The 27,458-nt window shown below is 38.4% G+C and overlaps 2 protein-coding genes across 3 annotated transcripts; both read left to right on the top strand.

The window, feature by feature from the left end:
- The first annotated feature begins 1,872 nt into the window (after window positions 1-1,872).
- Window positions 1,873-11,971, top strand: smpd2b (sphingomyelin phosphodiesterase 2b). 2 transcript variants are annotated; one of them, XM_086293357.1, is made up of 11 exons: window positions 1,873-1,954; window positions 4,651-4,764; window positions 4,857-4,953; window positions 6,092-6,168; window positions 6,637-6,730; window positions 7,335-7,424; window positions 7,516-7,598; window positions 7,751-7,883; window positions 8,324-8,428; window positions 8,512-8,689; window positions 9,164-11,971. In XM_086293357.1, exons 2-11 carry the CDS (start codon window positions 4,715-4,717, stop codon window positions 9,586-9,588), a joined length of 1,332 nt encoding a protein of 443 aa, XP_086149483.1. In that variant the 5' UTR covers window positions 1,873-1,954; window positions 4,651-4,714; the 3' UTR covers window positions 9,589-11,971. The 2 variants fall into 2 exon arrangements, with proteins under 2 accessions (XP_086149483.1, XP_086149482.1); XM_086293356.1 differs by lacking the exon at window positions 1,873-1,954 and adding an exon at window positions 2,156-2,377 and having other exon boundaries at window positions 9,164-11,970.
- A 1,851-nt stretch (window positions 11,972-13,822) lies between these two features.
- LOC147331203 (plakophilin-1-like) lies at window positions 13,823-27,068 on the top strand. The gene is made up of 13 exons (XM_086293355.1): window positions 13,823-14,233; window positions 16,113-16,204; window positions 17,072-17,487; window positions 17,599-17,746; window positions 18,600-18,807; window positions 20,252-20,420; window positions 22,080-22,197; window positions 22,604-22,780; window positions 24,017-24,187; window positions 24,327-24,480; window positions 24,697-24,883; window positions 25,056-25,140; window positions 25,492-27,068. Exons 1-13 carry the CDS (start codon window positions 13,861-13,863, stop codon window positions 25,564-25,566), a joined length of 2,373 nt encoding a protein of 790 aa, XP_086149481.1. The 5' UTR covers window positions 13,823-13,860; the 3' UTR covers window positions 25,567-27,068.
- The last annotated feature ends 390 nt before the right edge of the window (window positions 27,069-27,458 follow it).

Genomic DNA, 27,458 nt, shown 5'->3' with positions numbered 1-27,458 from the left:
GGGAGAGCCCAATTGTCCTGCGGAGACGTTTGCTGCCAGATACTCGATGGTCGGTTGCGTCGTGTGTCTGGCAACACTCTCGATGGAGGACATTGAACGACATCTACCAGTTCGGAACTATGATAACAGAGTTCTGGCTGAATGGAGCTGGCTCGGACCTGGCTTATTGAAGAACAAGGAGCAGCTACAGCTGTTCAAAATCCCACAAAGCTGGCTGACATGATAGACGATGGGCAGTGCTGTGAGCACTCACACTGTGTTTTTTATTACGCAATATGGATGCGATCTTGAAGAAGCTCATGGCTCTGTTATATGGATAAGATCTTGAAGAAGAACAACGGGAATTGAGAGACCTGGTGACCAGTGACGGACATTAGACCTACTGTAAAACTGGAAGCAGTTTGTTCGGACTAACCAAAACAACTACCATCTTCATCTCATGCGGCCCCCCTGGCACCAGCTGGATGCTCAAGGCAAAAGCTGACGGGAATCACAAATTCTCCTTAGATAATAAGACTGTTTGTTGTGACTCTCTCCCCCCTCATTCATGGCCACCCGCGTCGACCGAAGATTGTTTACTTTTGTCTAACTGGGTGAAGGGACACCTTCTCTCGGCTGAACACGGAACACACACACATACGCATGTCCCCCCATGGGGATAGACAAAGTCTTTTTGACTTGACTTGATATCTAATATTAATCAGGCAATTAAGCATTTCACATGAACTGTTCACATTGTTGTGAGTAACAATTTTGCTGCACCTATCAGCTGCCAGTCAGGCTGCAGAGTGCTGCCTGCTGTGGCTTTCACATTTTGTGTTACCATGCAGTTTTTATTTATTTAAATTTTTGTCATTTTAACCTTTATTTCTGTGATATTCGGATATGTGTATTTCCCTTACTTTCTCCATATTTTGTCCTTATTGCCCGAGTATTTATAGAGCATTAGCGCACCCATTTTTCCAGATTCTGTTTCACTTGACTTATTTACCACCTGACTTATTGCTGTGCCTAGGGCTGTTCAATATAACGATATATATCGGATGACAATATAAAAACATCTATCGTTTCATTTTACGCTATCGTTTGTTTCGTGGTGTCGCAAAATAAACTCTTTACGGCAATATTTTTTCATCGTTTTGATGGTCACTCTAGTGGCTATATTAATTTCTTAAAGTTCTCTTATTCTTTTATATTTTATATAACCACACTATGGACGGACAAGCGCGTTTTTTATGCGTTGTGGTTAGCAACAACGACGGTAACAGCATCGTGTCCACTTGTTTATGTTCCACATAAACCTTTCACAATAAAGCTCAAGATCCTGTTGAGACTTTTCAAAAATAAACTGAATCACGTGAAAGAGCAGATTATTTACGGATGAGAAGTAAAAAAGAGCCGCCGGGTGCTAAAAAATAAACCTTAGACTCAAACGTCAGAACAGGCTTTTCCCCGCAGCACGCCGTGTAATAAATACTCATTACTCACAAAGAAAACGGCAGCCGTTACAACTTATGTCTAAAAATGTATAGTTTCATGCATCGGTTAAAACACTGGACTCCAGGTACACGACGCCCAGCTGGAAACACTTCACGCAAGTCAAGCTGCCCGAGATTCACAGAATTTAGAGAAAATGCTACATTTTTGTGATATATATCGTTATCGGGACGATAGAATTCTTATATCGGGATATGAGATTTTGGTCACATTGCACAAGCACACCCCTAGCTGTGCCATTGCATTTACTCCTTAGATTTTTTGTTTGTGTCATAATACTTACACATTTTTGCTGTAGCAGTTTTTAAATGGTTGAAATATATTCATTTTACTGGTTTAATTTAGTCTGAGCGCCTTTTCAACTGATTCCATGGTTTTTGTCTTAAAGAACTTCACGTCCCACAATTGAGCGCGGCCAAGGAAGCCTAAGTCCGGAAACAAGGTTTTCAAAATAAAGGTACTTTTACAAAATGTAATTTTTGGGATATTTAAAATGAAATCCGTGTAACAAAGCATTTATACCAGCAATTATTTTATTTTAAATACACATGAGATATTTCCTCTCGCTAAAAATAGTAATACTGATGTTCTGGTTTTATTTTGTGGTAAAAAATAAAACCGGAGGTCATAACCATTATTTATTTCCTTCTGACTTTACATAGACAGGAAACCCACGCAGCAATGTAAAACGTTGAATGCCATTAAAGTCTGTTCACTTCGTGAGATGCCGACCGACAGACAATGTGCTGTCTTCATTATTATTACTTAGGGTAACAGTGATAGTGAGCTAGTACGGCAGCAGGAAGTGTTTTGTATAAATTTACGACGCATCTCTGCATGAACGGCCCAGTTAACTTCAGCTAACGTCAACAGACTCGAGGTGAGTTAAACCAATTAATAAATCATAATATAAAAACCGGCAACAGGCTAACGGAAACTAGACCCAGCTTCACTTCTACAGACTAGCTAAACGGATATCTGGAACTTACTAGCAGTTATTTACACTCACTAGTTAACTACGCTTACCTACCAGCGATTAACACTTTGACTTTTATACTACATAGTATCAAATTTCCACTAATGAAGCATTCCTAGTGTAGCAGTGGAAGTACCGAGGTATCTAAAATGTTATCTTCTTGAGTGTTCCGGGAATATTATCTGCTTTTCCTGCCATAACACTGAGAACAACCTGCATTTCTTCACTGATTCTGCATTAAACAGACTTTGAATGATTTGGGCACATTTGAGTTTTAATAGAAACACTTAAGCTGTTGTGGTTGGTGTAGAACCCCCTGCCCTCTTCCTTGTTCAACCTTTTTTCTAATGCTAGTCTTTAAATATCAAGGACATTGTATATTTTATTTATGCTACACTGCTTGGCCACCAAAAAAAAGGTCACAGTCTAATATTTCGTTGGACCGCCTTTAGCTTTGATTAGGCACCCTGTGGCATTGTTTTGATAAGCTTCTGCAATGTCAAAATATTTATTTCCATCCAGTGTTGCATTTTTTTTTTTCATTAATTCTCAGTGGGGTTAAGGTCAGGATTCTGTGGTGGCGAATCCTTTTGTCAAAATGATGTCTCATGCTCCCAGAACCATTTTTTCACAATTTGAGCCTGATGAATCCTGGAATATGCCCGCTTCATCAGGGAAGAAAAAAACCCATTGATGGAATAACCTGGTTATTCAGTATAGCAAGGTACTCAGCTGGCCTCATTCGTGGAGCATATACTTTCGCTGAACCTAGACCTGACCAACTGCAGCAACCCCAGATCATAGCACTGCCCCCATACGCTTGTACAGTAGGCACTAGGCATGATAAGTGCATCACTTCATCTACCTCTCTTCTTACCCTGATACGCCCCTCGCTCCGGAACAGGGTAAATCTGGACTCATCAGACCACATGACCTTCTTCCATTGCTCCAGAGTCAGAATCTTTATGTTTCCTAGAAAATTGAAGTGCGTGTGAAAATGATCTTGCTTTCACTATTAAACCTAGCCCTGAGTTCTACTATAGTTTTTCTTCCATTTGAATTCACCAGATATTTAAGTGATCACCAATTACGATCATTCAGGATTTTTTTCCGACCACATTTCTTCCTCGAAGATGATAGGTTCCCACTATCCTTCCACTTTTTAATAATGCATTGGACAGTTCTTAACCCAATTTTAGTAGTTTCTGCGATCTTCTTAGACGTTTACTCTGCTTGATGCATGCAAATGATTTGACCCTTCTCAAACACACTAACGTCTTTTCCACGACCACGAGATGTCTTTCGACATGGTTGTTTATGAAATAAGAAGCAACTCCTTGCACCAGTTGGGGTTAAATAACTTGTTGCCAGCTGAAAGTTAATCGCCCATGCTGTAATTGTCCAATTGGAGGCTCTTACCTATTTGCTTAGTTAAATCCAGGTGGCGACTTTTTTTTGGCCAGGCAGTTTATAAGCTTCTACTATCATGTTTTGTGTGGGCTAAAGCAATGATGCTTCTGACCCTTTGATTCTTTCACTGCGTTGCTGCTTTCCCCTTTTCTCTCTAGCTATGTCAGCAATCGGCAGGCAAGTTGTACTCCAACTTTGTCTCCTTTAAAAAGAAAAAGGAAAATAAACTGCAAAATTTGCCTAACATGTGACATAGTAAGTTCTGCCTAGGTCAGCTTTTAATCATGTGTTTTGCCCTATATTATAAATTTGTCTTTAGCCTACAGATGGATGATAGTGCAGGAAGAAAGAATATGTATCTACAATATAAAAAAATAAATAATACACAGCTGCAAAAACACATCTGCACATTTTATCAATATGTAATATTACACAGCCAGTTGAGCATTTCACATGAACTGTTCAAACTGTTTACACTGTTGTCAGTAACAATTTTGCTGAACGTGTCAGCTGCCAGTCAGGCTGCAGTGTGCTGCGTTTTCACATTTTGTGCTTACCAAGCAGTTTTTTTTATTAATTTTAATTTTTGTCACTTCAACCTTTATTTCTGTGTTATTTGGATATGTGCATATCCCCTTCTTATCCAGATTTTTTTCCTTATTGCCTGTGTATTTATAGGGTGTATTAGCACACCCAGATGTTCAGCTAACTACATTGGCAGTGAAGCTCAGGCAGTATCTAACAACTGTTCTTATGTGACACTTTAGGATCCATCCTAGTCACCTCACGTGAGCCGACATTCCTGATTTGAAGCTTCACTGATACGCCAACATGTCTAACATGGACTCTGTCAGAGTGCGGGTCTTCTCTCTGAACTGCTGGTCAGTGGCTGTGGTTTGTGGAGATTCTTAATGCATTGCTGTGATACACCCATTAAAAAATAAGTCATGCTCCATGCGCTTTATTTTTGCAGGGGGATCCGATATCTAAGCAAATACTGTCCACAGCGCTATGCCATGATTGGTGAAATGTTGTATAAGGAACAGCATGATATTGTGTTACTGCAAGAGGTAGGTGGAAGCCAGCTTACAAAACGGTTGATTGCAGACTCACTGTTCTGATAAAAACAGAGACTCTGCAGGCCATACATGTGTTGGGAAACTACATGTTTTTTTTTAAAAAATTTCTCATCTGTACACCGCCACAGTGGATTTTAAATAAAATATTCAATATGTGATTGATGTACAGGAATTACACCTATTTTTATACATAGTCTCCCATTTTCAGAGGCACCGCCTCGGACTGACTGGGCTGTTGAAGAATATCTCATTTCTTTGCCTCAGAAACTCTTGTTTGCTTTTGCAGCATCATTTGTGATCAGTTTAACAGCTTTTGTCTGAATCTGAGCAGAATACAACCCTATAAACCTTAGAATTCAGAGTGCTAATTCTTTTAGCAGTCACGTTATCAAACACTGGCAGCCATAAATGCCACAGCATTGCCTCCACCTTGTTTGACAGAAGATATTCTATGTTTTGGATCATGAGCTGTTCCTTTCCTTCTCCATACTTTTGACTTCCAGTCATCATGGCACACGTTACTCTTGGGTTCATCTGTCCAAAGAATCTTTTCCAGAATTATGCCGGCTCCTGTAGACATTTTCTGACAAAGTCTAATCTGGTCTTTCTCTAATCTTGTGTAATCAACAATAGCTCGTTGTACAGCTAGTTTCTATTCATGACCTTGATAATGATACCTCTGCCTCCTCAAGACTTGTTTTGGTACTGCTGAGCTGGCCAGTGTATTCTTTCTTTTTAAAATGATATCATATTGTTGATTTTGCTACACCTGTATGTTTTGCTGTCCCACCCATTGGTTTGTTTTGGTTTCACCCTCCTTCACTTGCATTAACAACATACAAGAGGCCAATGAAAACATACAAGATTTAAATTTCAATGCTTGGACTCAATTCCTGCTTCATTTGTTGTGAATCAAAAAGGGAACATGCCTCAACTTGCCATGGTTAAAGTCTACACTTCAGTCTCATCTGGACTGATTTAAAATTACAAACAGTCCCTAACAAATTGTAGGCTGCAGTGCAATGAAAGTAATTTGACCATAAGTTATAAATTAAAATTAGACATGGGTAAATACTCGTAATAATGTGTGGTATTCAACTTTCTGAGTGACATGCAAATGTTTTTACAGGTGTGGAGTGAGAAAGACTATCTCTTCTTGAAAAAGAAACTTGCTTCTTGTCACCCTCACTCTCATTACTTCAGAAGGTAATGTTTCTGCCGTCTCACACAAAAGCTCACTGTGAAATAGTTTCCCTAATTTTTAACCTTGAACATCTCAGTCTGAGACTAAAGGTCGTGATTGGTCATATCTTCAAAAGGCCATAATGTCTTTATCTCTGTAAAGTGTGTGTGTGTGTGTGTGTGTGTGTGTGTGTGTGTGTGTGTGTGTGTGTGTGTGTGTGTGTGTGTGGTTCACTGAAACTATCAAGGGTTAACTTTTTCTCCTTAATTCTTCCTTGACCTCCATACCAAAGAACAAGACCGTGATTAAGCTAAGGTTCTACCTTTCTAATCCCCTCTGTAGCTCACAAAAATGTCAACTCTAATAGATAAGTTCTCACATCTGTTGCAGATACTACCGATTTGTACTTAGACTAAGCTACTGTCGAACTACATGGAAACCAAGTATATGAGTCATTATTTATAACTTTTTGTCACATGTTTCTTTTGCAGTGGCGTCATAGGCAGTGGACTGGCCATTTTCTCCAAACACAGAATCCGCGACACATTTCTTTATCGCTACTCACTGAATGGTTATCCTTACATGGTAAGTCTGGAGAGCTGGAGATGGAGAAAACAGTATCTTGTACTCGTGTTTATCAACAAATAAAAAATCTTCTGTAAGAGTTGCACCTTTAAAATTCACCAAAGTAAAACACTGCGTCAACAATAGTAAAATTACTTGTTTATGCTAAAAGGCTTTAACTGTATTAAATATATTGTGAAATTGTCATTGATGTATAAATTTGTGAACAGACTTTTTGAGTAGACATTAGGGGAGTAGCTCATTTTAATTACTGTATTCACATACTTCGAAAATAGTTTTTTTTAGCAGTAATTTTAGTTGTTTTTCTTTTGCTATTACTCTATGTGAGAATGCACAACTTTAATAAATAAATAAAACATGCGGCAGAACCAGGAGCAACAAATTTTAGGTAAATACCAAACTAAAAATAGCTGGGGTTTTTTTAGGATTGTAGTTAAGTATATGTAACAAAGAATTCAATTTTTTGGCAAAACCCTAATAGCACGACAGTATTAGTGTCAACTTTTTTTCCCCTGCATTGGCTTCATGCAAAATTATCTGTACTCCTCATATCACCCTTCGTTTTCACTGTTTATTCGCAGTTGTAATTTTCCTTGTTAATTAGGCTCACCATGGAGACTGGTTTGGTGGTAAAGCTGTTGGCATGGCTATCCTAAACCTCGGCAGCCTGACTGCAAATGTCTATGTCACTCATGTAAGGTTTCATAACAGCAGTTTTCATCCCTAACTGTACATGATTTTCTATTATTGATCAATGTGCTGTTGTCCTTGTGTACTGATTTTAGCTGCATGCAGAGTACTCCCGAGAGAAGGACTCTTATCTACCTCACAGAGTGGTTCAGGCCTGGGAGCTGCAGCAGTTCATTCGGTAGTGTGCCTTTGCTTGTTTCTTTATATTTGTTTACATATTTACTAAAATGTTTGAAGTAATATTACAAGTAACATTTATCTAGTTTGTAGAATACAATGACTAACATGTTTGTTTGTTTGTTTGTTTGTTTGTTTTCCTGTGCTTCTTAGCCACACCTCTGCTGGTGCAGATGTGGTCATTGTTGGTGGTGACCTCAACATGCACCCTCAGGACCTTGGGAACAGACTACTGAGGGCTTACACTGGACTGCAAGACTCTTATTTAGAAACAGCTAAATTTGATGTATGTAGAAGTATTAATCTGTATTCAAACAGTGAGTGCAGTAATGAAATCAAGTACCTGTTTTTATTTATGTAGATCCTTGCAGATTTTAGTGCATTTAAATTTACATCACTTCAAGTTGAAATACGAGGCACAGTGGCAGTCATAGAGTTGCCATGCATGCAGTTATGCAGGCTCTAACACATTTATTTTGATGCAATAGGAAGTTGGACCATAAAGTCTTGGCTATTCATTGTGGTTCTTAGAGCTGCACACAACAGATTGGCTCAAAAGTAGCTTTGCTACTGTGTCATTGTGGTCTCATATCTTAAGGTCTGAGCTGCAAAGTAAAATGGTATTATTCAAGAAATGCCAGGGTTGTAAAAGTAGAAGCAGCTTTCTGTTACACTTTGGTTTTATGTAAATTGAATTTAAGCAAGTTTTTTTTTTTTTTCTTGCAGGGATGTGAGAATGGTATGACTCTTATAGCAGACAACCCTTTTATTAGTAAAAAGGAGCTTGTACCTTTTGAGAAGGGGATTCGAATCGACTACATACTATTTAAGGTGAGTGAAAGCAGCATGTCATCTGATGATTTTTATAAAGCCATGTAACTGCTAAAGCATGATTGCCCTCTTGTTATTCCCAGGGTTCTTCAAAAGCCGACGTCCATTGTGATTCCATGTCCACTACCAAAGGCTCCGTTCCCAACCATCCTTTCCCATACTCCGACCATGAAGCTCTCACTGCTGAACTGAGGCTGGAGCCGCACACTCCGGCTGAAACAGGAAGTGACAGAAAATTGAAGAATAAGGACTCTACTACAGGTATCTGCACACTCCATGCCAGCAGGTTGTTTCGTGTAAAGGTGATTGATTGTCCAATTACTTTGGTATAAATTATTCAATGGAAAATCCATTTTGATTCCTCCACTTTTACCTATCAGAGCAATTTTAATCTGTCAGACAAGAAAGAAAAAGAAATAACAGCCCTAGTGAAGCTCTGTAGCCAGGCTGTATTGCCAGCTTTAAGTATATGCTGGTGTTTTGTTTTGTTTTCTGGCTGCTCTTCCAAAAGGACTATTCCAGGCCACATGTTGTAATTTCATCCATGGTTAAATTGTGCCAGGAACAGTGGGTTAAATAACATGGAGCACAGTGAATATTTAATGTTCTGTTGTAACAATAATCCTGTCCAGTATAGAGCTTGACTCTTCAACACTTTCTGCAGTGCTTTGCTCTCCAGCTTTGTACTGGTATAAAGGCTCCACTCTTTCTCTTGTCTCTCTTTCATGGACTTAGGGAAACTGGCTGAACTGGTTGACATTGTGACTGAGGCCCGCACTGAAGTCAAAGTGGGCTTGCACTGTGCTGAGAGGATGCGCTACACAGCAGCACGCACTGGAGTGATGGGGCTGGCTCTGCTGTTCCTGGAGCTGGTCATCGCCGCGGTGCCCTACTTAGCTCTGGGAGCAGAACAGCCTTTCCCTCGTACCTCCTTCTACCTGCTGGCTGTGCTGTGCTTTGCCATTCTGCTGACCACCTCCATGTTGTACATCTTTTACACAATGGAGCTGAAATCACTTCAGGGGGCTGAAGACCAGATGAGGCTGGGTATAGGTAGTCTGCAAGAGAAGCTTAAGGGCTTTTGTCTAGCTCAACTTCATAATCCCTCAGGAAGGCCCCCAGAGGTTCAGGAGCCCAGTGCCTTTGAGCCAGAGGAGTAATGCAGAGGCCAAGAATGTCAAAGTGGTAAAGGCGACTTTGAAGTCACTTTTATAGTGAACATGTGAGGAGCTTTGCTCCCCTGAATATTTTAGTTTTGGAGATTTATATTCATATTGCAGAATCAATCATAATTGAAATGCTTCTCTGAAAGTAGTGCAGGGCACATGCATTGACATTATATACTTTTATATAGAGATCTGTAGGCTTTTATTACACCTAGATTTCACTTGATGTACCTAGAATATACAAATGTACTGTAATGCTTCTGTGCTGTTATGCTGAAGGTCATTAAGTCTGACCATTTGTGTTTTTTAGCCTCAGGTCCGATTTGCATTCCACCCACCAGTAGATTCACCGGGACCATTTTTTTCTGTTTTTAATTTAATGCTTCCCTTTTTTGAGTTTAATAATCAACTGCACAGAGATTATGGTTCCAGGTTGAGTTTGACCGGGTCTTTAATGTGTTAAATACATGAAGAAAGTAGCTCTGTGGTTTCCATTGCAATAGAAGACACAGACACTCCACATGTAGGAGGTTTACGTTTCAGTCAGTAATATTTTTCCTCTACAACAGCACTCGTCAGGATCCTTTGTACTGTAGATAAAGGAACCAAGTCTGTATGCATGTATCATTTGTCATGCTCTCTGTTTATAGTGTCTTAATCTTAAAGACAATCTACACTCCTCTCATATGTTCAAGTATAGATTGAAAATACTGAAAATGTTCTGCTCTTGACCTTGACCTCTTTTGGTCACATTTTTACAAAGCACAATATACCGTAGAAAATAAAAACAGAATACATCAGTTAGTGTGCAGTGCACTTTGTTGATTAACCTGGTGAACCACTTCCCTATAGTTTTGCTAGGAGATTGCTTAATATGTTACATTGCTAAAATACCATGTTGTAACTCAAGAGTTTGAACGTTTACTTTCACCTCAGTGAAGAAGAAGCACTTCGCAGTTCTTAAGTTCATTATGATTTATAGAATTTCAGATACTTGATGTTCATTCCAACTGGAAACTGTGATGGGCATGATCATGAAAGCAATAATAAAGACTTTATGCACATGCTTATGAACTGCTGTGGCTCTATGTAGACCTGTCAAGTCGTCAGGAGATGGCGTCTGACATTTCAAACTGTAGTTTGTATTCCCTGAGATTCACATATTCACCACTAGAGAGCAGTCAAAGTACAGTACAGTATCAGAACAGGTCTTTCTCTAAGTATGTCATTGATTTAAAAAAAAAAAACAGCCTTCACAATAATAAATATATCAGACAACGGCTGTGAAAACAACAAAGCCAGTGAGAACATAAGAAGCCGACAACCTAACATGATAGATTAGATGCCAGCTCACACCTTTAGCATGCACAGAAGACAAGCTCAGACATGGGTGTGGTGTAGGGTTGCCAACTCCCTGAAAAATAAATAAGGGACACCTCGTGGCCAGGGCCGGGCGACCCAGTTGTCTTCACCCTTCCCAGTGTGGTGAATTTTCTAGCTCTTTTTTTTGTGTGTGAAATTATTTTTTTAACCATTTGACTTGAAGTTGATTTAAGTAGATGCATATTCTATTCTTTGTGATATGAACACATGGGAAACAAATGATCATTTAGCCATTTATTTTTAGCTCAAAATGACAACATTAACACAGTAAAACAGGTCTCTTTCTTAAACAGAAGCCTGTCATGCTTAACTTTTGAGAATATAAGTAAATCTTTCTTTAAAAGCACTCTGTCCTGCTTAACTTAAAATAATAGAAAACAATAGAAAGAAAAATATTCTTGTAACAGTGCACATTTAGTGCATTTAGTACAATTGGCTTCAGTTGAGGTATTATTTCAGCTTTTCTAATGCTAATCAGCTGCTCCTGTTTGTAAACCCGCTTGTTCCCATGATTACGCATCATAACTCATCATCATTATTCATCTATGTATTACTTTTATGTATTAGTCATCAATTTGTTGTAATCATCTATCCTTGCAGTTGTTTATTACACAAAATAAATTATATTATCACACTTCTGGCCACATAGCGCTGATATTCATTGCACATGCCCATATTAACTTTTTCCAGCCAGGTGTTTTCCTTTTCCCATTCTTCCCTTTCTCTGAGGGGAACAAACATTGCTGCTCTAGTGCTGGGCTCACACTGTGCGGTTTTAGGCCCATTTTGAGCCGATTTTTGAGTGATCGGACCGATTTTGGCCTTCATCGTGCGTCGTGTAGTATACGTGGGGTAACGAGAAGTGATTAACACCTCACGACCAGCTCCCGATCATCAATCGCTCGTGAGGGTGTCACCACAGGCGCTCACACTGCTCACGCGCAAACGTAAACGTTGGTGAAAAAGACGTTGCAGCACGGCTGTGCAGCGTGTGATCTGGACACAAGCGATGGAGGCACAACTTTGGAAAGCTCATCCGAGCCTTTTCGATGTGGCCTCACAAAATTATCACGACCACAACAACCGTGAAAACAGTTGGATTTACACTGCTGCTCAATCACAGCTGCCTGATCATGTTTTTCATTAGCAATTTAGCAAAGTTGATGGTGGTGGTGTGTCTGTGTGAGTGTAAGACGGAGAGAGAGAGAGCGCGACAGATTTTCTGTTATAACCTTCATGTTATGGAGGCACAGTGTGAGCACTCAGGTCGCATCAGAGCATCGGGCGGTATAGTGTGAGAGTACATCGTGGCATACGAACTTCTAACCCCTGCGAGTCAATCGTGCAGTTTGAGCAGGAGCTGAATAACGTGACTGAAAAAAATCGCACAGTGTCTGCCCAGCTTTAGGTGTACTGTCATCCGAGACTTGCACCGCAGAGTCGGCGTTTGTTCCCCTGTTGGCCATGCTTCTTGTTGTGGTCATCTGTTGTCTTCCGGTATTTTCTCCGCAAGCGACCTTTCCTCGACCAATGAGATGAGCGGTAATCTGAATTGTCATACTCGAATTGTCATAAGTGTGCTGTCAGCTCATTGGTCACAAAGCAGGAGAGGGGCTGGGAATTATGTTTTCAAACAAAGTGTTAATTCCATAAACATTTATAGACTACTTTTGATTCTCACTGTATTACGGGACAAAGTGCGTCCCTTATTAGCTCAATACGGGACGTGTACTTTTGTTTCGAAATACGGGACGATTCCGTATTTTAAGGGACGGTTGGCAACCCTAGTGTGGTGCATTCAAATGCTCTCCCCCCCCCCCCCCCCCCCCCCTGCAAATATGAATAATACATTAACTGCACACAAGGTAGAAGTTTCAAACTCGAAACACAAATATGGCAAATGTTTAATACGCGCTGACATGTAAGGTGTTGTACACCTGTGCAACTTTGATTAAAACTGTATGTTTGGAAGTTATTCTGTTGCACTTTCCAAAATCTAATTAATAACCTTCCATAAATGATATAGGTATACAACTCATCAGAACTGGTTTGAAATTTTCGCTCCAACAAAGTGATAGCCTGGCGTTTGTAAAATGGAAAAAGGATACTGGTAATGTAAATGATAGTCTGAAAAGGCTATTTACAGACTTTTGTTGTGCAAAAGGAACTTGTATTGTAAATTTTAGCAAACAAGTAAGTAGCACCTTACCAGTTGTGCTTTTTTCTTGTGAGTTATTATTAGTCAAGTTATATTATCCTGTTATGGGACATATTGCACACAATATAAGTCAACAAAGTCAACTGTTTTGTTTAATACTTTTATTTCTTTTGCAGCATGCTGTAGAAATTGCAGCCTTTTCCGGCTTTCTCTGTGCTCAAGGAGGAGGAAAAAGAGCGTGTGAACAGGTCTAAACATGGGTTAACCTCACTCAACACTTTCTTTTTCCTTCTCCTTATTTGCTTGACTTTAGTTGGCAACAAAAGTCTTGTTTCCATGACACAAACAACACAACATTTAATCACTCAGTTATTCAATCAGTTGTTACTCCTGTGATTGTTTTTAAGCAGATATCTTTTGAGTGAGTGTCTATTGACCTTTTCAGTTCAAACAGTGTGTGTGTGTGTGTGTATACAAGTTCACTTTGCTGAAATGTGTTCTTTAAATCTAGTATTTTCTCTCGTTGTCATAGGCTTTGGTTAAACAAAAACTAAACCTGGCATTCATTTCTAGGTGAATAATTACTTGCAGCATAACTGCAACTACAACGAAGTTACATAAAGTAGAAATATTTGATGACAAATAGACTGCTTCACTGTTATTATTTTCCAGTACTTTAAACGCGCCTATGTTATGTTCTTTGCCAGACTGTTTCTTATACGTATATGTTAAAACAACAGAAAAAAGTAAAAGTGTCACGCTACGGCGGTCCTGTTGTCCTATTGTGTCCGTATGGGCGCGGTTTATTGCGCAGGGCAGGGCAAGGTGCGCTTTCTTCAGACTGCACGTTCGGCGGCTGTCGAATTTCACTTATCTCCCGCGGAGCCGTCGGGACATTTAGAAAAATGTCGAAAGGAAACCCGTTAAAATCTGTCATTTCCATCGGGAATGTGGACGACACGTCACTTGCGATGCCGTCGGTTAACCAGAACCGAAGCGCACAGCAACGTGTCCTGGAGCAAGTTCAAAGTATGAAGCGGACAAAGTCGAAGTCCAGCACCAGCAGCAGGAGTGGATCTACTTCTTTGTCTCCAACAAGTAAGATCAGCCACGACACCCAGAGCACAGATACAGCTTTGGACGCTTAGGAGTATCAAGGAGGAGATCTTGGAGATTGTGAGCCTGAAAGTGAAAGAAAGCAGTTAAAAACGTTGACCCTGTCGTCTTCTTCAGGACTCAAAGGCTAGCGTATAGAAAGCCATTCAAGAAACGTGTTTCCCTCGTTTGGGTTTCGCCGTTTAAGGTCTATACAGAACACAAAACCATCTCTCCTTAGTCCCTCAAGACGAAATTCATAACTTTTTATGTTCGAATATGAAGCCAACATAAACCAAAACTTCATATTAATATGATAATCATTTGTAGATGTTTTTGTTGATAATATTCTGTTTTTAATTACAGAGAAACTGTAGCTCAAGCTGAATAATACAATGCATCAAAGCAAAATGAAAAAAAGGACTTTTTGTTATGGTTATAACAAGAGAATCAGTCTTAGAATGCCTTGCTATTGGTTCTCCAAGTCTCTGGATTCTAATATTTTTCTGAAAGATTACCTGATGCATAGTGTTTGATTGTGCTGGAGAGTACTCGACATCAGCTCAACGTCAGCTTTGAATTAAGATAGCATTTGATTTGTTGCATATTCATGCTTATTCATCTGATCATTGAGCCCTTGTGTTCCATGGGTGCATCGTCAGGTCAGGAGAGGAGACCCCTTGCATCAGGATATAATTTTTTTTTAAATAACTGATAAATTGCTTAAAGGCTTCAGTATTCTTGTTTTCATCCTGTTTTCCCCCCAGTAGTACTGAGAAGGCATTTAAACATAATTTAGGCTTTTTTGTTAACAAAATGTACTGGTTGTGCAACTGAATGTACAGCATAAACTGCAAAGAAATATTAATGTCACCTCTGATCTGTGTACTTTTAAATCATATCTACTGCTACTACAAAAAAAGAAACAACACAAGCAAATCACATACCCGTGTTTGAAATATAAGAAATATTTTGAAATAAGAAAGATAGGTGCAAATTATTTAAGTTATTATAGATGTTGTTTTTGACATAGCTCAGCTTTACTATACCACAGGAAGTATGACAAATGTTCATTTACTATAAAAAGTGTGGGGAGGAAATAATATTTATTCACAATATAACATTTAACAAAGATTGGATTTTTATAAGAGACGCTACATAACCTAAATACAATTCACAAACTGGGGATTCAGAGTATCGGTGCAATAGAAATGACAATAGAAGCCTGTATAGCTTTAAAGACAAACGTAAGATTGTTATGAACCGCAAATACTGCAAAACTGACCTTACAGAGCTACAATAGGATGCACTTCAGAAATAATTTGAGTAATGTCAGCAAGCAAGTCCAGCACAACACAGTCTGCAGAGTGTGCACATAAAGGTCAGTAAACAAATGGACACTTGTTCAGCAGCCTAACTAACTAACAGAGTGCAATCAGTTATGTGGGTGTTATGAGGAAAGGCGTAATAGAGTTAAAAGAGAGCGCGCGGTGAAGCTTTCTTTCAGGAAGAAACCAAAAGTTAGTGGATGTCACATGTGTAGTGTTACTTTCTCACAGAATTTAATGGATTCATAAAATGAGAGTTCCAGTGTGACCGTTACATGTTTAAAGACAAGAACCCTTATAGACGCTGATATATTTATGCTCCCACTTAAGGCCACTGCTTTCTACTAGGCTGAAGTGTTGTCTAACTTTTATTTCATTTCCTTCTTTTTTCTATCAGCACGGTAAATTTATGCATAAACACTACATCGGATATGCTGACAGGAAACAAGAAGCTTAACTTATTTTGCTAAAGGCAAATGCTGTAAATTAGTGATCATAAATCAGGTGATTATTGTACTGTTTTACAGCTTAAGAATGTCTACATTTCTCCTCAGGCCCTTCGTATGACTCTGTGTTTGAAGAAATTCCGAAATCACCGCAGAGCACAAATGGAATTATGCTTCTCAAGAATGGCTACTCTAGAAGTGTAAGATTATGAATATCTTTTTTTTTCACTATTTGTAAACACAAATATTTTGTGACATTTAGGAATGCTTCCTGACATTTTCGGAATTGTGGCAAAAAACTACCAAAAGACATTATTTATATTAGAGCCTTATTTTAGACTGTATTAAATTAAAAAAAAATACCACATACATTATATCATCTTCTTTTATTAGTATTATTATTATTGTTTTCGTTGTTTAATTAGTGGCACTATTATCAAAAATTTATTTATATTTTAAAAAAATAAAGGAATTCTTAAATCAACCATCAGATAGTGGGTGAATGAAATATTCCACTGAGACACATTGTGGGACTTGCTGAGAACGAAATTGTGTAACAATGGTCAATCATTAACCCTTTGAGGGTTGGATTCAAAATCGCACATCAAGTTTAATCTTGTTTCCTTATTTTTGTTTACGTGTATTTTTGGAATCATTCCAGAGTCAGAATATTTTTAGAGACAAGTCTTGTGGGGTAATTTTTGCTCAACACCCAAACCTTCTAAAATCTTACCTGCATTGCTATCTTTGGGAAGTACTGATTTATCATTATTTTATTATTTTATTTCTTTTATGTATATGTATAGATGTAGCTATCTATCTTTGTAAATATAAGGTTTGAATAGAAAATGTGAAGACACAAAAATTGTTTTCAGATCCTTCCAGAGGCTCTTCCCACAAAAATCTATTTAACAGCTTGCCAGGCATTACACCACAGGGTTGCAAACCAAAATGTTCTTTCACAGTTTGATTTGCTCCATGCGAGTCTCAGTGCTGGTAAAATAAGTCTTCATGACACAGTGATATATTTGATTGCAAACACATGTATCTTTTTTGTGGCTCTGCAGCTCAGCTATGAGAAAAACAGTACCCAGCAAAAAGCCAACATCTCCCAGGGATCCAGTGCGAACAGATACCCAGTATCTTCTGCCTATCAATATAAGAGTCACTATGCCCCTGTTGGGCCTATGGGAGCCGGTCAGAGCAACAGCAGCCGCAGCGAGCCCAATCTGGTATTACATCAGCGCACTGTACCATCGCGTTCGGGCCCATCAAAGAGAATCCAAACCATGAAGACTGGTGCCAGCAGGTCACAAAGAGCCACCAGCCAGTTTATAACGAGGACCACGGTACCCCCACCACAGTATGCTGCAAATGGTCAGACTAAAGCAAACAATCAGTTCATATACAGCCGAATAGACACAGTTAAAGCCCCAAAGCTGAACGTTACCGAGCCTTCATTCAAAAGCAAAATGGATTCTGGGTGAGTCGGAAAATACAGTTTATCATTTCCTGAATTTCACATTTAAATTTTATGTTATGATTAAACAAAATTGCTAATAAAAAAACAAATATCTAAATATTTTTTTCACAGCTCCGATGGAAATGCCAAAATTGATAAAGTTGATATTACTATGAAGGAGGCTGTGGACTATCTAGCCAGTGATGAGGAGACGTATCAGCACTGTGGAGCTTCCTACATCCAGCACAACACTTTCATTGACGACAAAGCTAAAGAGGAGGTAGCTTACCTCATTCTTAATATGTTCTTAATATGTTCATATGTTTTTATCTTATCTTGCTGTGGTGTTGGAATGCTTATCATTTCCTCCTAAGTGTAACCTGGATCAGTATTGCTTTTATGAGACATGGCAAATGACAAAGGTGAAGGAAATACATGGAATATGAATCACTTGTGTTACAGTAAAAAGCACCTTCAGCTGACTTTTGTGATGTGGTGCTATATAAATAATCTTTTATTTGATACTCTAAAAAATTGCAACTGGCATATTACCAAAACCAGTTAAACTTAAAATCCTTCAGATTTCAGTCATAATTTATTCAGTGACGCTTTATTGGATTTGTAGTAGCAGTGAATGCAATTTCCAATTACAGCAAATGCTGAGTAGCTGTTAAATTATACCATTGTTAAAATGTACTTTATGGTCTTTAATAATGCAATCATTTTATATTAAGCTTCACATGGATTCAATACTAAATGATCACCAAGGCACAATGTACATTTCAATTCCTTTAATTTTAAATATGTTTATATTGTCTATCCTGTAAAATAGTCAGATGTCTATTCATATTAATGTACAGAATTCACCTGCTTGCTGCTACTACTGCACATTCACCCAGTGTATATACTGTATGTATGTATATATATATATATAATGTTCTTCCTCTACACCCCCCCCCCCCCATTTTTGCACATGTCGAGGAGCGTGTCAGGCTACATTTCACTGTGTGTTATACTTGTATAACTATGCATGTGACAAATAAAGAACCTTGAACCTTGAACAAAAATCATTTTCTTTCTAACAAAAAAATGATTCCAAGCTGCACTTAACCTGAAGTCATGTGTTCCCACAGGTCTTAAAGCTTAATGGCATTCCTCCGTTGGTGAATCTGCTGCACAGTCCCAGTTTGCAAGTCACCTCTACAGTCTCAGCTGCTCTTCGTAACTTGTCCTTCAAAAACGAGAAAAACAAAGAGGAGATACAGCGCTGCGGTGGCATCACGCAGGCTGCTGCTCTGCTCAAAGATGCAAACTCTTTAGAGCTACAGAAACAACTGACAGGTAAATATTATCACACTGAAATATGCACCTCTATACAAACGGACACACACCTAACCAAACAAGTCTGACAGGGAGCCACTGGTGTGTAGTATTACATAACAGTGTTTACATACTCATCAAGTTCTGGCACATTATATATGTTTACTGTTTTTCAGAGGAAACTACCCAAACGGCTTTCATTTAGGTGCAGTTAAACAAGGATTCTGTAAATGTGTTGAAGAAGGAACAGTTAACTCTATGATTGCATCTGAATAACACGTAAAATAGTAAAACAGTTGAGAAAACAGCCAAATACATATATAAACCTAAACCTATAAAATCAGCATGAATTCTTTTATATTTTTGCGACAGGCAGTGATTGACTATTTCACTCAAAAAAATAACTCTTTGAATGAACATAAAAAAATCATGGAAAGAATTTCCACGTATTTAAATTGCTTTATTTTAGCATTATGCAATTCTGTTATTGCAACTTGATGTACTTGAGTTGGACTAACTTGATTAATTAATGATGATTCAACTGTTTTACTACAGTTGAGTCCAACTTAATTTAATTGAGTTGATCCAACCCATGCAAATTACGTTAGTGCAACAAAAATGCTTAATCGTGATAGAAAGCCATTTATTAATGTGGAAATCATTTTACGTTCATTTAAAGAGTTGTTTTTTTGGAGTGTTCAACAAAGTGTAACAAAGTCTAGAGTCTGGTTAACATAAAATGGATTTATAATAACTTGCACTCCTCTTATCTTTACCAGGGTTACAGTGATGCTGGGGCCTATCCCAGATGTGATAGGGTGGCAGTCAGAGTACTGGACAGGTCGCCAGTCTATCACAGAGATACAGACAGCCATTTGCACTCATGTTCACAGATATTTTAGAAACTTCAATTAACCTAACTTATGCATGACTTTAACTGTGGCAGGAAACCAGAGTACCCAGAGAGAACCCACTGCAAGACCTTCTTGCTGCGAGGCAACAGTGCTAACCACTGTGCCACCGAGCTGTCAATCTAGACTTAAAAAAATAGGGAAACTATGATTACGAGGCTTTATATAGAATTTTCTTTACGTTTTTGTCCTTGTCCAGGTTAAACCGCAATAAATAGCTAAGGCATATACGTAGTGTGTGTATTGTTGTCTGTCTCTTCTAACCCTAGTGATTTTCCTGTGGTTTGAACTCTTGTGTGAGCTTGTGAATTTTGTGAATACAGGCAACTAACCACTCTTACTAGATTGTATCATGTCATCTCAACAAGAATAAATTAAGTTGCTGGATTTCATGCAGATCCTACATGATTTAATTACATTCACCACAGAAACACGAAATTATTTTGTTCACATTACAAGTTTGAATTTTGTAAATGTAACAACCACCCAATTTCATTTTTTTGAGTGTTGATTGACATTTTGATCTAAACGGTCATGTTTCCTTATCTTTCCAGGTCTTCTGTGGAATCTGTCTTCTGTAGACCATCTGAAGCCAGAGCTGTTGAAGAGTGCACTGCCCGTTTTAATGGAGCGTGTAATTCTTCCTTACACAACAGGTCCCAACCAGCTCAATGGGAACAGTAAAGATGCTGACATCTTTTTTCACACCACAGGATGTCTTAGGTAAGAAGAAGCGTGTTCTAGCGGAGCATCACCAATGAATTCATTGCTTTTCCTTTACTGTTTGGTGTTTCTGAGCAGTGAATACATATCAAACAACCAGTAAAGTTTGCATTATGTAACAATCTTTTATAATTGTTTTCCTTAATTACTGATTTATTTTACTGGGTTATAATGATATGAGATAGAGAAGGTTGGTGATAAACCAAAGGCAGCATAAAACTGTGTAAGAGTTGGCTTCCTTCACATGTGAGAGGTCTTAAATAATCATTATGGAGGTGAGATTTACAGATTATACACTGACCAGGCACCTTTTTAAGTACACCTATTCCACTACTTAACATAAATATCCTATCAGCCAGTTACATGCAGCGACTAAGTGCATTCAGGTTTGTAGACACAATTAACAGGATCTGCTGAAGCTCAAACTGAGCATCAGAATGGAGAGGAAAAATGACTTCAAGTGTGGCATGGTTGTGGGCAGATGGGCCGGTCTGAGTATTTCATAAACTGTTGATCTACTGGAATTTTCTCACACAACCATCTCTAGGATTTACAGAGAATGGTCCAAGAAAGGGTAAATATCCAGTGAGCCTTCTTGATGGCTCAGAACAGAGTTGAATGCCCTGGCTTCTTTCAGCTAATGAAGCAACAGAAACTCAAATAACCACTTGATACAACCATGGCCTGAAGAACATCACCTCTGAAACCGTAGTACATCAAATGTTAAAGCACATGGGCTATAACAGCAGAAGTCCACACCAGGTTCCACTCCTGTTGGATAAGAAACTGAGGCTACTGTGTAGACAAACTCACTGAAATTGGATAAAAGAACATTGGAAAAAATGTTTTCTGGTCTGTCTTGATCCCTACTGCAACACTTAAATGGTAGTGTCAGAATTTGCTGTAAACAGCATAAAAACGTAGATCCAGCCTGCCTTGCATGAACAGTTCTGGCTGCTGAGGGTTTCTGGGATATCATCTTTGCACGCCTTTGGCCCCTTAGTAACAACTGAACATTATTTAAACACTACAGCCTTCTTGAGTATTGTTGTTCCATTGTTATAATGGATGCACACAAGGTAGTTTATTAACTCAAAAATCTGTTTGAGTCAATTTGAACATGTGTTTAAAAAATATGTATGAGGTTTTTTTAAGGTAAGCTAGCTTCTTTATCAGGGTTGCTCAATGACTCATTGGGGTTGCTGCTTTTGAAGGATTGTCTTCAGAGGTCTGTTGTAATTGTTGGTAATACATTGTAATCTAATAACGTAGAGTATGATAGGGTATCAGCTAAAAACATGACTCCAATCTAAAGCACCTGCCTGACTTCCTGTATTATTCTACATTGCAGCTGTTTATTTTCTGTTTTAATAATGACTGTACAGGATTAACATTGTTTACTTTTAAGGTAAGGTTCGATTGTTCTTAGATGTGATTTCTTTCAAGGGAATTCTTGATACCTTTTCTGAGGCCTTGTGTAACTGCTTTAGTCTGACAGATAAACACAGTGGAGTACATACAATGACTGAGTAAAGTATTTATATACTTTGCTTGTACTTTCACATTTTTACCAATATTAAAAAGTAGATGGGTTTGCCAACAGTATTTCTTACTCTGGGGTGTCTAATTAGCATGTATCTTGTGTTTTAATTTCAACAGAAACCTCAGCAGTTCTAAGCAAAGCTACAGACAGACAATGAGAAAATGTCGGAGTCTGATCGACTGTTTGGTCGCTTATATCAAAGAGTGTGTGCAAACAGGAAAAGAAGATGATGAGGTAAACTGTGTGAAAAGCATTGTATATGTAAGTTTTGCATAACATACTATAGAGAAAGCAGGGTAACTGCTGTGTTCAGCTTGTACATATGTTTTTAGAACCTAGAAAGTTCTCAAAAAGTGCTATTTTTTGTTTTGTTATGTAATCAAATGATCTTAAAGAACCATCTGTCATTTTACAGTAATTTTCCATAATAACTCATGATGTAATTATTATAATTATTGAAAATCTGTCTCCATTATTCTATGTTTATTATTGTAGGGTTACAGTATAAAGCGCCTTGACGCAAATGTTTTGATTAGGTGCTATGTCAATAAAAATTCATTTGAATTCATCTTTTTTATTAGTTTACATTGCACATGTGTATGACTGTTATCGTCTCTATGTTTTCCCCTGTTGAAATCAGTCAGCCGAAAACTGTGTGTGCATCCTGCACAATCTGACATTCCAGCTGGAGGCCGAGGCTCCTGAGCTGTTCATCAGGATCAATGCTTTGGGTAAAAACATATACAGGAGCAACAGCCAGGACAATATCAGTCCCATCGGTTGTTTCAGCACTCGGAGCAAATCACTAGAACGTGAGGTGAGAAAGACATATTAGAATGAATAAAGTCCTAAGTAGTACTTTTGAACTATCAGAAGTAGTTTAAAAAGTGCCTACAAGTACCTGTCAGTCTAGACAGAACCTGTTGTTCCTACCTTTCCCCTCTGCTGGAAGGGTGACAAATGATTTATCACTTGCGCCAACATTATAGAAGTCATTAATAATTCCAGTGTTTGAAATTGACAGTGACAGTGGGAAACTTTCCGATCTGGCTCCTTTTAGGAGTTATTAAAAAAATGTTTACTCAAAAAGCAAAAAAACCACAGTTCTTAGACATGCACGGAAATGACTAATCCAATAGTCACAACAGAAACTGAGAAATCTTTTAATAGTCTTCAAATCTCGTAAAGGCGTGTCCCCTTGGTACATCTCTAACTTTCTCTTTCACGGTTGGCTTATAACCCAAACAGACCTCTAAAGTAAATCTTTTACCAATAAACAAAATTGTATTAAACGTTTTGTAGAGTTGCTACATGATTTTTGGGGGTGGAGGGATGAATTGTTGTGTGGTGTACTTGACCCTGTGATGAAATGGCTTTTTTTCTGCATTTTTACTCATGATTTTTCCTTTAACTTAAAGTACATTGACATCATCTGTGATAAAATGTGCTGTATAAAAAAAAATCCAAATAGGCACATTAATAAGGAGAGCACGCAGGATGGGTTTCAACATGTAGTACCGTATTGCAGCGGTCTCCAACCTTTTTTGCGCCACGGACCGGTTTATGCCCGTCAATATTTTCACGGACCGGCCTTTAAGGTGTCGCAGATAAATACAACAAAATAAAACTAGTACCGGTACCGAAAAAAAGACGATTTATTCATAACACACTTGAAAAGACCCAGGAAAACCGAGTTAACGATAAAAACGATAACAAAATAACGCTGAAAACCGATAAAAACCCTGAAAACCATACATTTCACACCTGAGCCTCAACTCTTGCAGCCCGGTACCAAACGACTCACGGACCGGTACCGGTCCGAGGCCCGGGGGTTGGGGACCGCTGCCGTATTGCATTCAATACCATCACTTTTTTCTGAATTGCCCAGATTTACTTCATGTTCCTGCAAAAATTGTTATGCACACTGTGAGTCTCCACTACTTAAAAAGAATCACCTGCATTTAGAGATTAAAAAATGCTTTTTCAACTCATTTATGGAGGACAATTTAGTAGGCCAGAGATAGATAAAGATCTTGCTCTCTTTCTTGTCCAGTATCATTTTGACTTCCCAGTTATTGAAGAGTCACAACCTGCTGGGGCAAGCTGGCTGTTTCATTCCAAAACCCTGGAGAGTTACCTGTTTTTGCTTGGCTCTAGCCAGCGAGAAGAAACACGGGAAGCCTGTTGTGGAATATTGCAGAGTCTCACTGCACAGGAAGGCCTCGTAAGGAGAAATATGTTACAAATAGCTGTCTAACACTGATAAAAATTTCACTTGTCTTTTAAACTTAATTTTGGTTGCATCTACAACTGTCATGTCATTTGCTGAGTTCAGAGGCTGATATGGGCTCTTGTATTCACAGGTTTCCAGGGCAATTGGTCAAACCATTGTACAGAAACTGAATGGGCTTCAGGTTATCAGTCCCCTCTTGAATTCAAAAAAAGTCAACCTGCAGAGGAGCACAGTGGATTTAATAGCCAACTTGACAAAGAACCCTGTCCTGCACAGTGCCATCAGTAAGAATTGGTTTTAATTCAAAATCTTTGTATTTGCCTTTATTGTGTACTTTATTTTAAATCTAAACAAAAGGCATTTTACTCTTAATTTTATCATCCTAAAACAATAGAATAGTCTTTACTGTGAAATTTATCATCCTGAAAAATTCTTTGCAGCTTTACAAAAGTTAGTTTGTGTTAAACAGTGAGGGGATTTTGTTTATCTTATCATTAAAGGTCGTAAAGGGCTTCCAGAGCTGCTGGTGATCCTCAGCAATGGCACCACGGGAGGGAATGAATCTGATGATACTCTTGCCATGGCCTGCCAGGCTGCCAGCTGCCTGTTTATGAGGAATCCCGAGATGAACAAGAACTTATTAAACAACAAGCTGATAAGCTCCCTGAACGATCTCAGCAAAAACATGTAAGATTCTTTGTTTAACTGCAGAGAAGTTGGTGGTTTGTATATGACTTAAATAAATAAACAAACAGGTTTATTTAAGCTGTGAGGAATATCTATGATTTGTTTGGAATTTGTTTTTGTAAAATGTACATGCTTTCAATCCAGTTTAAACACTCCTTCCCCTCTCTCATAGATACTTCCCTAAATCCAGCAAAGCGTCAGCCCTGTTTCTCTGCAAACTTTGGTCAGACAAAGATTTACAAAGCTTCCTGAAACGGGTGAGTGCTAAGATCTGTCATGTTTGGGTGTGTCCTCCGATTATCTTACCTTAGACTCCACACCTCCCTCAGGTATTTGTGAGAATCACATGTAGAAAGATTGAAGGATTAAAATGCCAGCTTAAAAACGACTGAGACATGAGTGATGTAGCTGAGGAATCCCGCAGCTCAGGTTTTATAAATCACTTGGGGGACTTTGTTTGCACATCTTTGTTATCAAGATAAACCATTTTTTACCTTTGCCATTAAAGCAAATGAGGTAAATGTTTGAGTTGAATGCACCACTTACTGTTAGACGAGTGTATTGACCGATGCAGAACACTCATTTATATTTAACTATTTATCCTGCAGCAAGGGATGAGCAAGTCCTTATTTGTGAATGACATCACCATGGCGGTACAGCGGTCACTTCAGGTTGTTGATTAACAGCTTATCAGACCTCTGAAAGTTGTTCAGTGAAGTAACTCACCTGCAATGTGTCTACACACCCACAGGACATAAAATCACAGAAGCAGAGTTGCAACATTTCCCATTTCATCCATAAACTCCACATAGTGCATCCATGAACAAATCACTACATGATCTTTTATATGATGTAAATTTCTGTTTCCTTGTTGGAATATGGGTGAAAGTCTAGTACAATAAGAGCGAAAATGCAGAAAGTGCACAGGCTCTTGGTAAATGCATTGAGGAAATCAATGACTGGTTGTGCCACAATTTTCTCCAGCTAAACAAAAACAAAACTGAGGTAATAGTCTTTGGCGCCAAAGAAAAACGATTACAGGTCACCAGAGAACTTCAATCTATACATCTAAAAACCACAAACCAGGCGAGAAATTTGGGTGTAGTGATGGATGCAGACCTAAACTTAGAAAAACACATTAAGACAATAACAAAGTCAGCTTACTATCACCTCAAGAATATATCAAGGATAAAAGATCTGATGTCTCAACAGGACCTGGAAAAACTAGTCCATGCATTCATCTTTAGTAGGCTTGATTACTGTAACAGCATCTTTACAGGTCTACCTAAAAAATCAGTCAGACAACTACAGCTCATTCAGAACTCTGCTGCTCGAGTCCTCACTAAGACCAAAAAAGTGGACCACATCAGTCCAGCTCTGAGGTCTTTACACTGGCTGCCTGTCCGTCAGAGGATAGACTTTAAAGTTCTGATGCTGGCCTATAAAGCTCTGAATGGTTTAGGACCAAAATACATCAATGACCTCCTGACCCAGTATGAACCATCCAGATCCCTCAGGTCATCTGGATCCGGTCTTTTATCAGTTCCCAGAGTCAGAACCAGACACGGAGAAGCTGCATTCAGCTTTTATGCTCCTTATATCTGGAACAAACTCCCAGAAAGCCTCAGATCAGCTGAAACACTCAGTTTATTTAAATCCAGGTTGAAGTCTCACCTGTTCTCAGCTGCATTTGAATAAAGCACCAAATCCACACTTTAAGCTTAAATTTCAAAACTTACATTTAACTACTGATTTTATCTACTGTTCTGATTTTATCTGTTTTGATTTTATATACTGTTGGTTGTTTGTTTGTTTGTTTGTTAATTAGTTAGTTAGTTTATTTGCTTGTTTTAATCAATTTTAAATCATGCTTTTTATTTGTTCTTGTTTCTAATGTCTCTGTAAAGCACTTTGAATCACCTTGTTGTTGAATTGTGCTATACAAATAAACTTGCCTTGCCTTTTATTTGCTTTTCTCATTTTTAATGCTGTCATGTCATGTTTTTATATACAGTTTGTGTCCAAGCCTTCACTTTGGAACCGTGAGCTTGCATAAATATATAGTGACACAATGCCTCGGCTTTCATCTTGCACTAAAATGTGTGTCATAGCATGTAATGCACATGTAAAAAATTTTGACAATGCATAACATAACCAAATAAAAATAAATGATATTCTGTTAGCATTGCTGCTGTAGGACATTTGATGTGTATCTCTATTTGTAAATACAACTTTTGCTGTTGGGATGTCCATCTATTTCATATGTATGATTGCCATTTTGAAATTAGCTAGCTGTATTGAACACAGTACTGGTAATAAAGCTGAAATAAATATATTCTTTTGGCTGCAAAGGTAATCCAAGAATTTTGAGTAATTCTGAGTCCTTTTTCACGGTCACTGGTTCAGCATGAAGAAGTTTCCAATCTCATTCATGTCTTGTCACACCCCTTGACTGCAGTTTGAAATGCTTCAGGACAGATTAGCAACTCATCTCTCGCATTCTGTTTACTCCACCCCTATGATTTATTTTATTAATCCAGGCACTGCAGCTGTTGTTGCGCTCACTCTATTATAT

Source organism: Aulonocara sp. 'chitande type north' Nkhata Bay, linkage group LG5 (genome assembly GCF_057382095.1).
Source record: "Aulonocara sp. 'chitande type north' Nkhata Bay isolate Kocher_YH1m ecotype deep benthic linkage group LG5, A_spYH_male_GT1.1, whole genome shotgun sequence".
Classification (NCBI taxonomy): Eukaryota; Metazoa; Chordata; class Actinopteri; order Cichliformes; family Cichlidae; genus Aulonocara; species Aulonocara sp. 'chitande type north' Nkhata Bay.
The sequence above is the reverse complement of the archived record's forward strand: the minus strand, read 5'-3'. Positions and strand labels throughout refer to the sequence as shown.

Bases quoted from the DNA above. Each gene is read 5' to 3' on its own strand.
- smpd2b (XM_086293357.1), top strand. From the start codon at position 4,715: ATGTCTAACATGGACTCTGTCAGAGTGCGGGTCTTCTCTCTGAACTGC. The intron at 7,884-8,323 runs GTATGTAGAAGT...TTTTTCTTGCAG, and splicing joins TAGAAACAGCTAAATTTGAT to GGATGTGAGAATGGTATGAC. The intron at 8,429-8,511 runs GTGAGTGAAAGC...TGTTATTCCCAG, and splicing joins TCGACTACATACTATTTAAG to GGTTCTTCAAAAGCCGACGT.
- LOC147331203 (XM_086293355.1), top strand. From the start codon at position 13,861: ATGTTAAAACAACAGAAAAAAGTAAAAGTGTCACGCTACGGCGGTCCT. The intron at 20,421-22,079 runs GTAAGAAGAAGC...TAATTTCAACAG, and splicing joins CACACCACAGGATGTCTTAG to AAACCTCAGCAGTTCTAAGC. The intron at 25,141-25,491 runs GTGAGTGCTAAG...TTTATCCTGCAG, and splicing joins TACAAAGCTTCCTGAAACGG to CAAGGGATGAGCAAGTCCTT.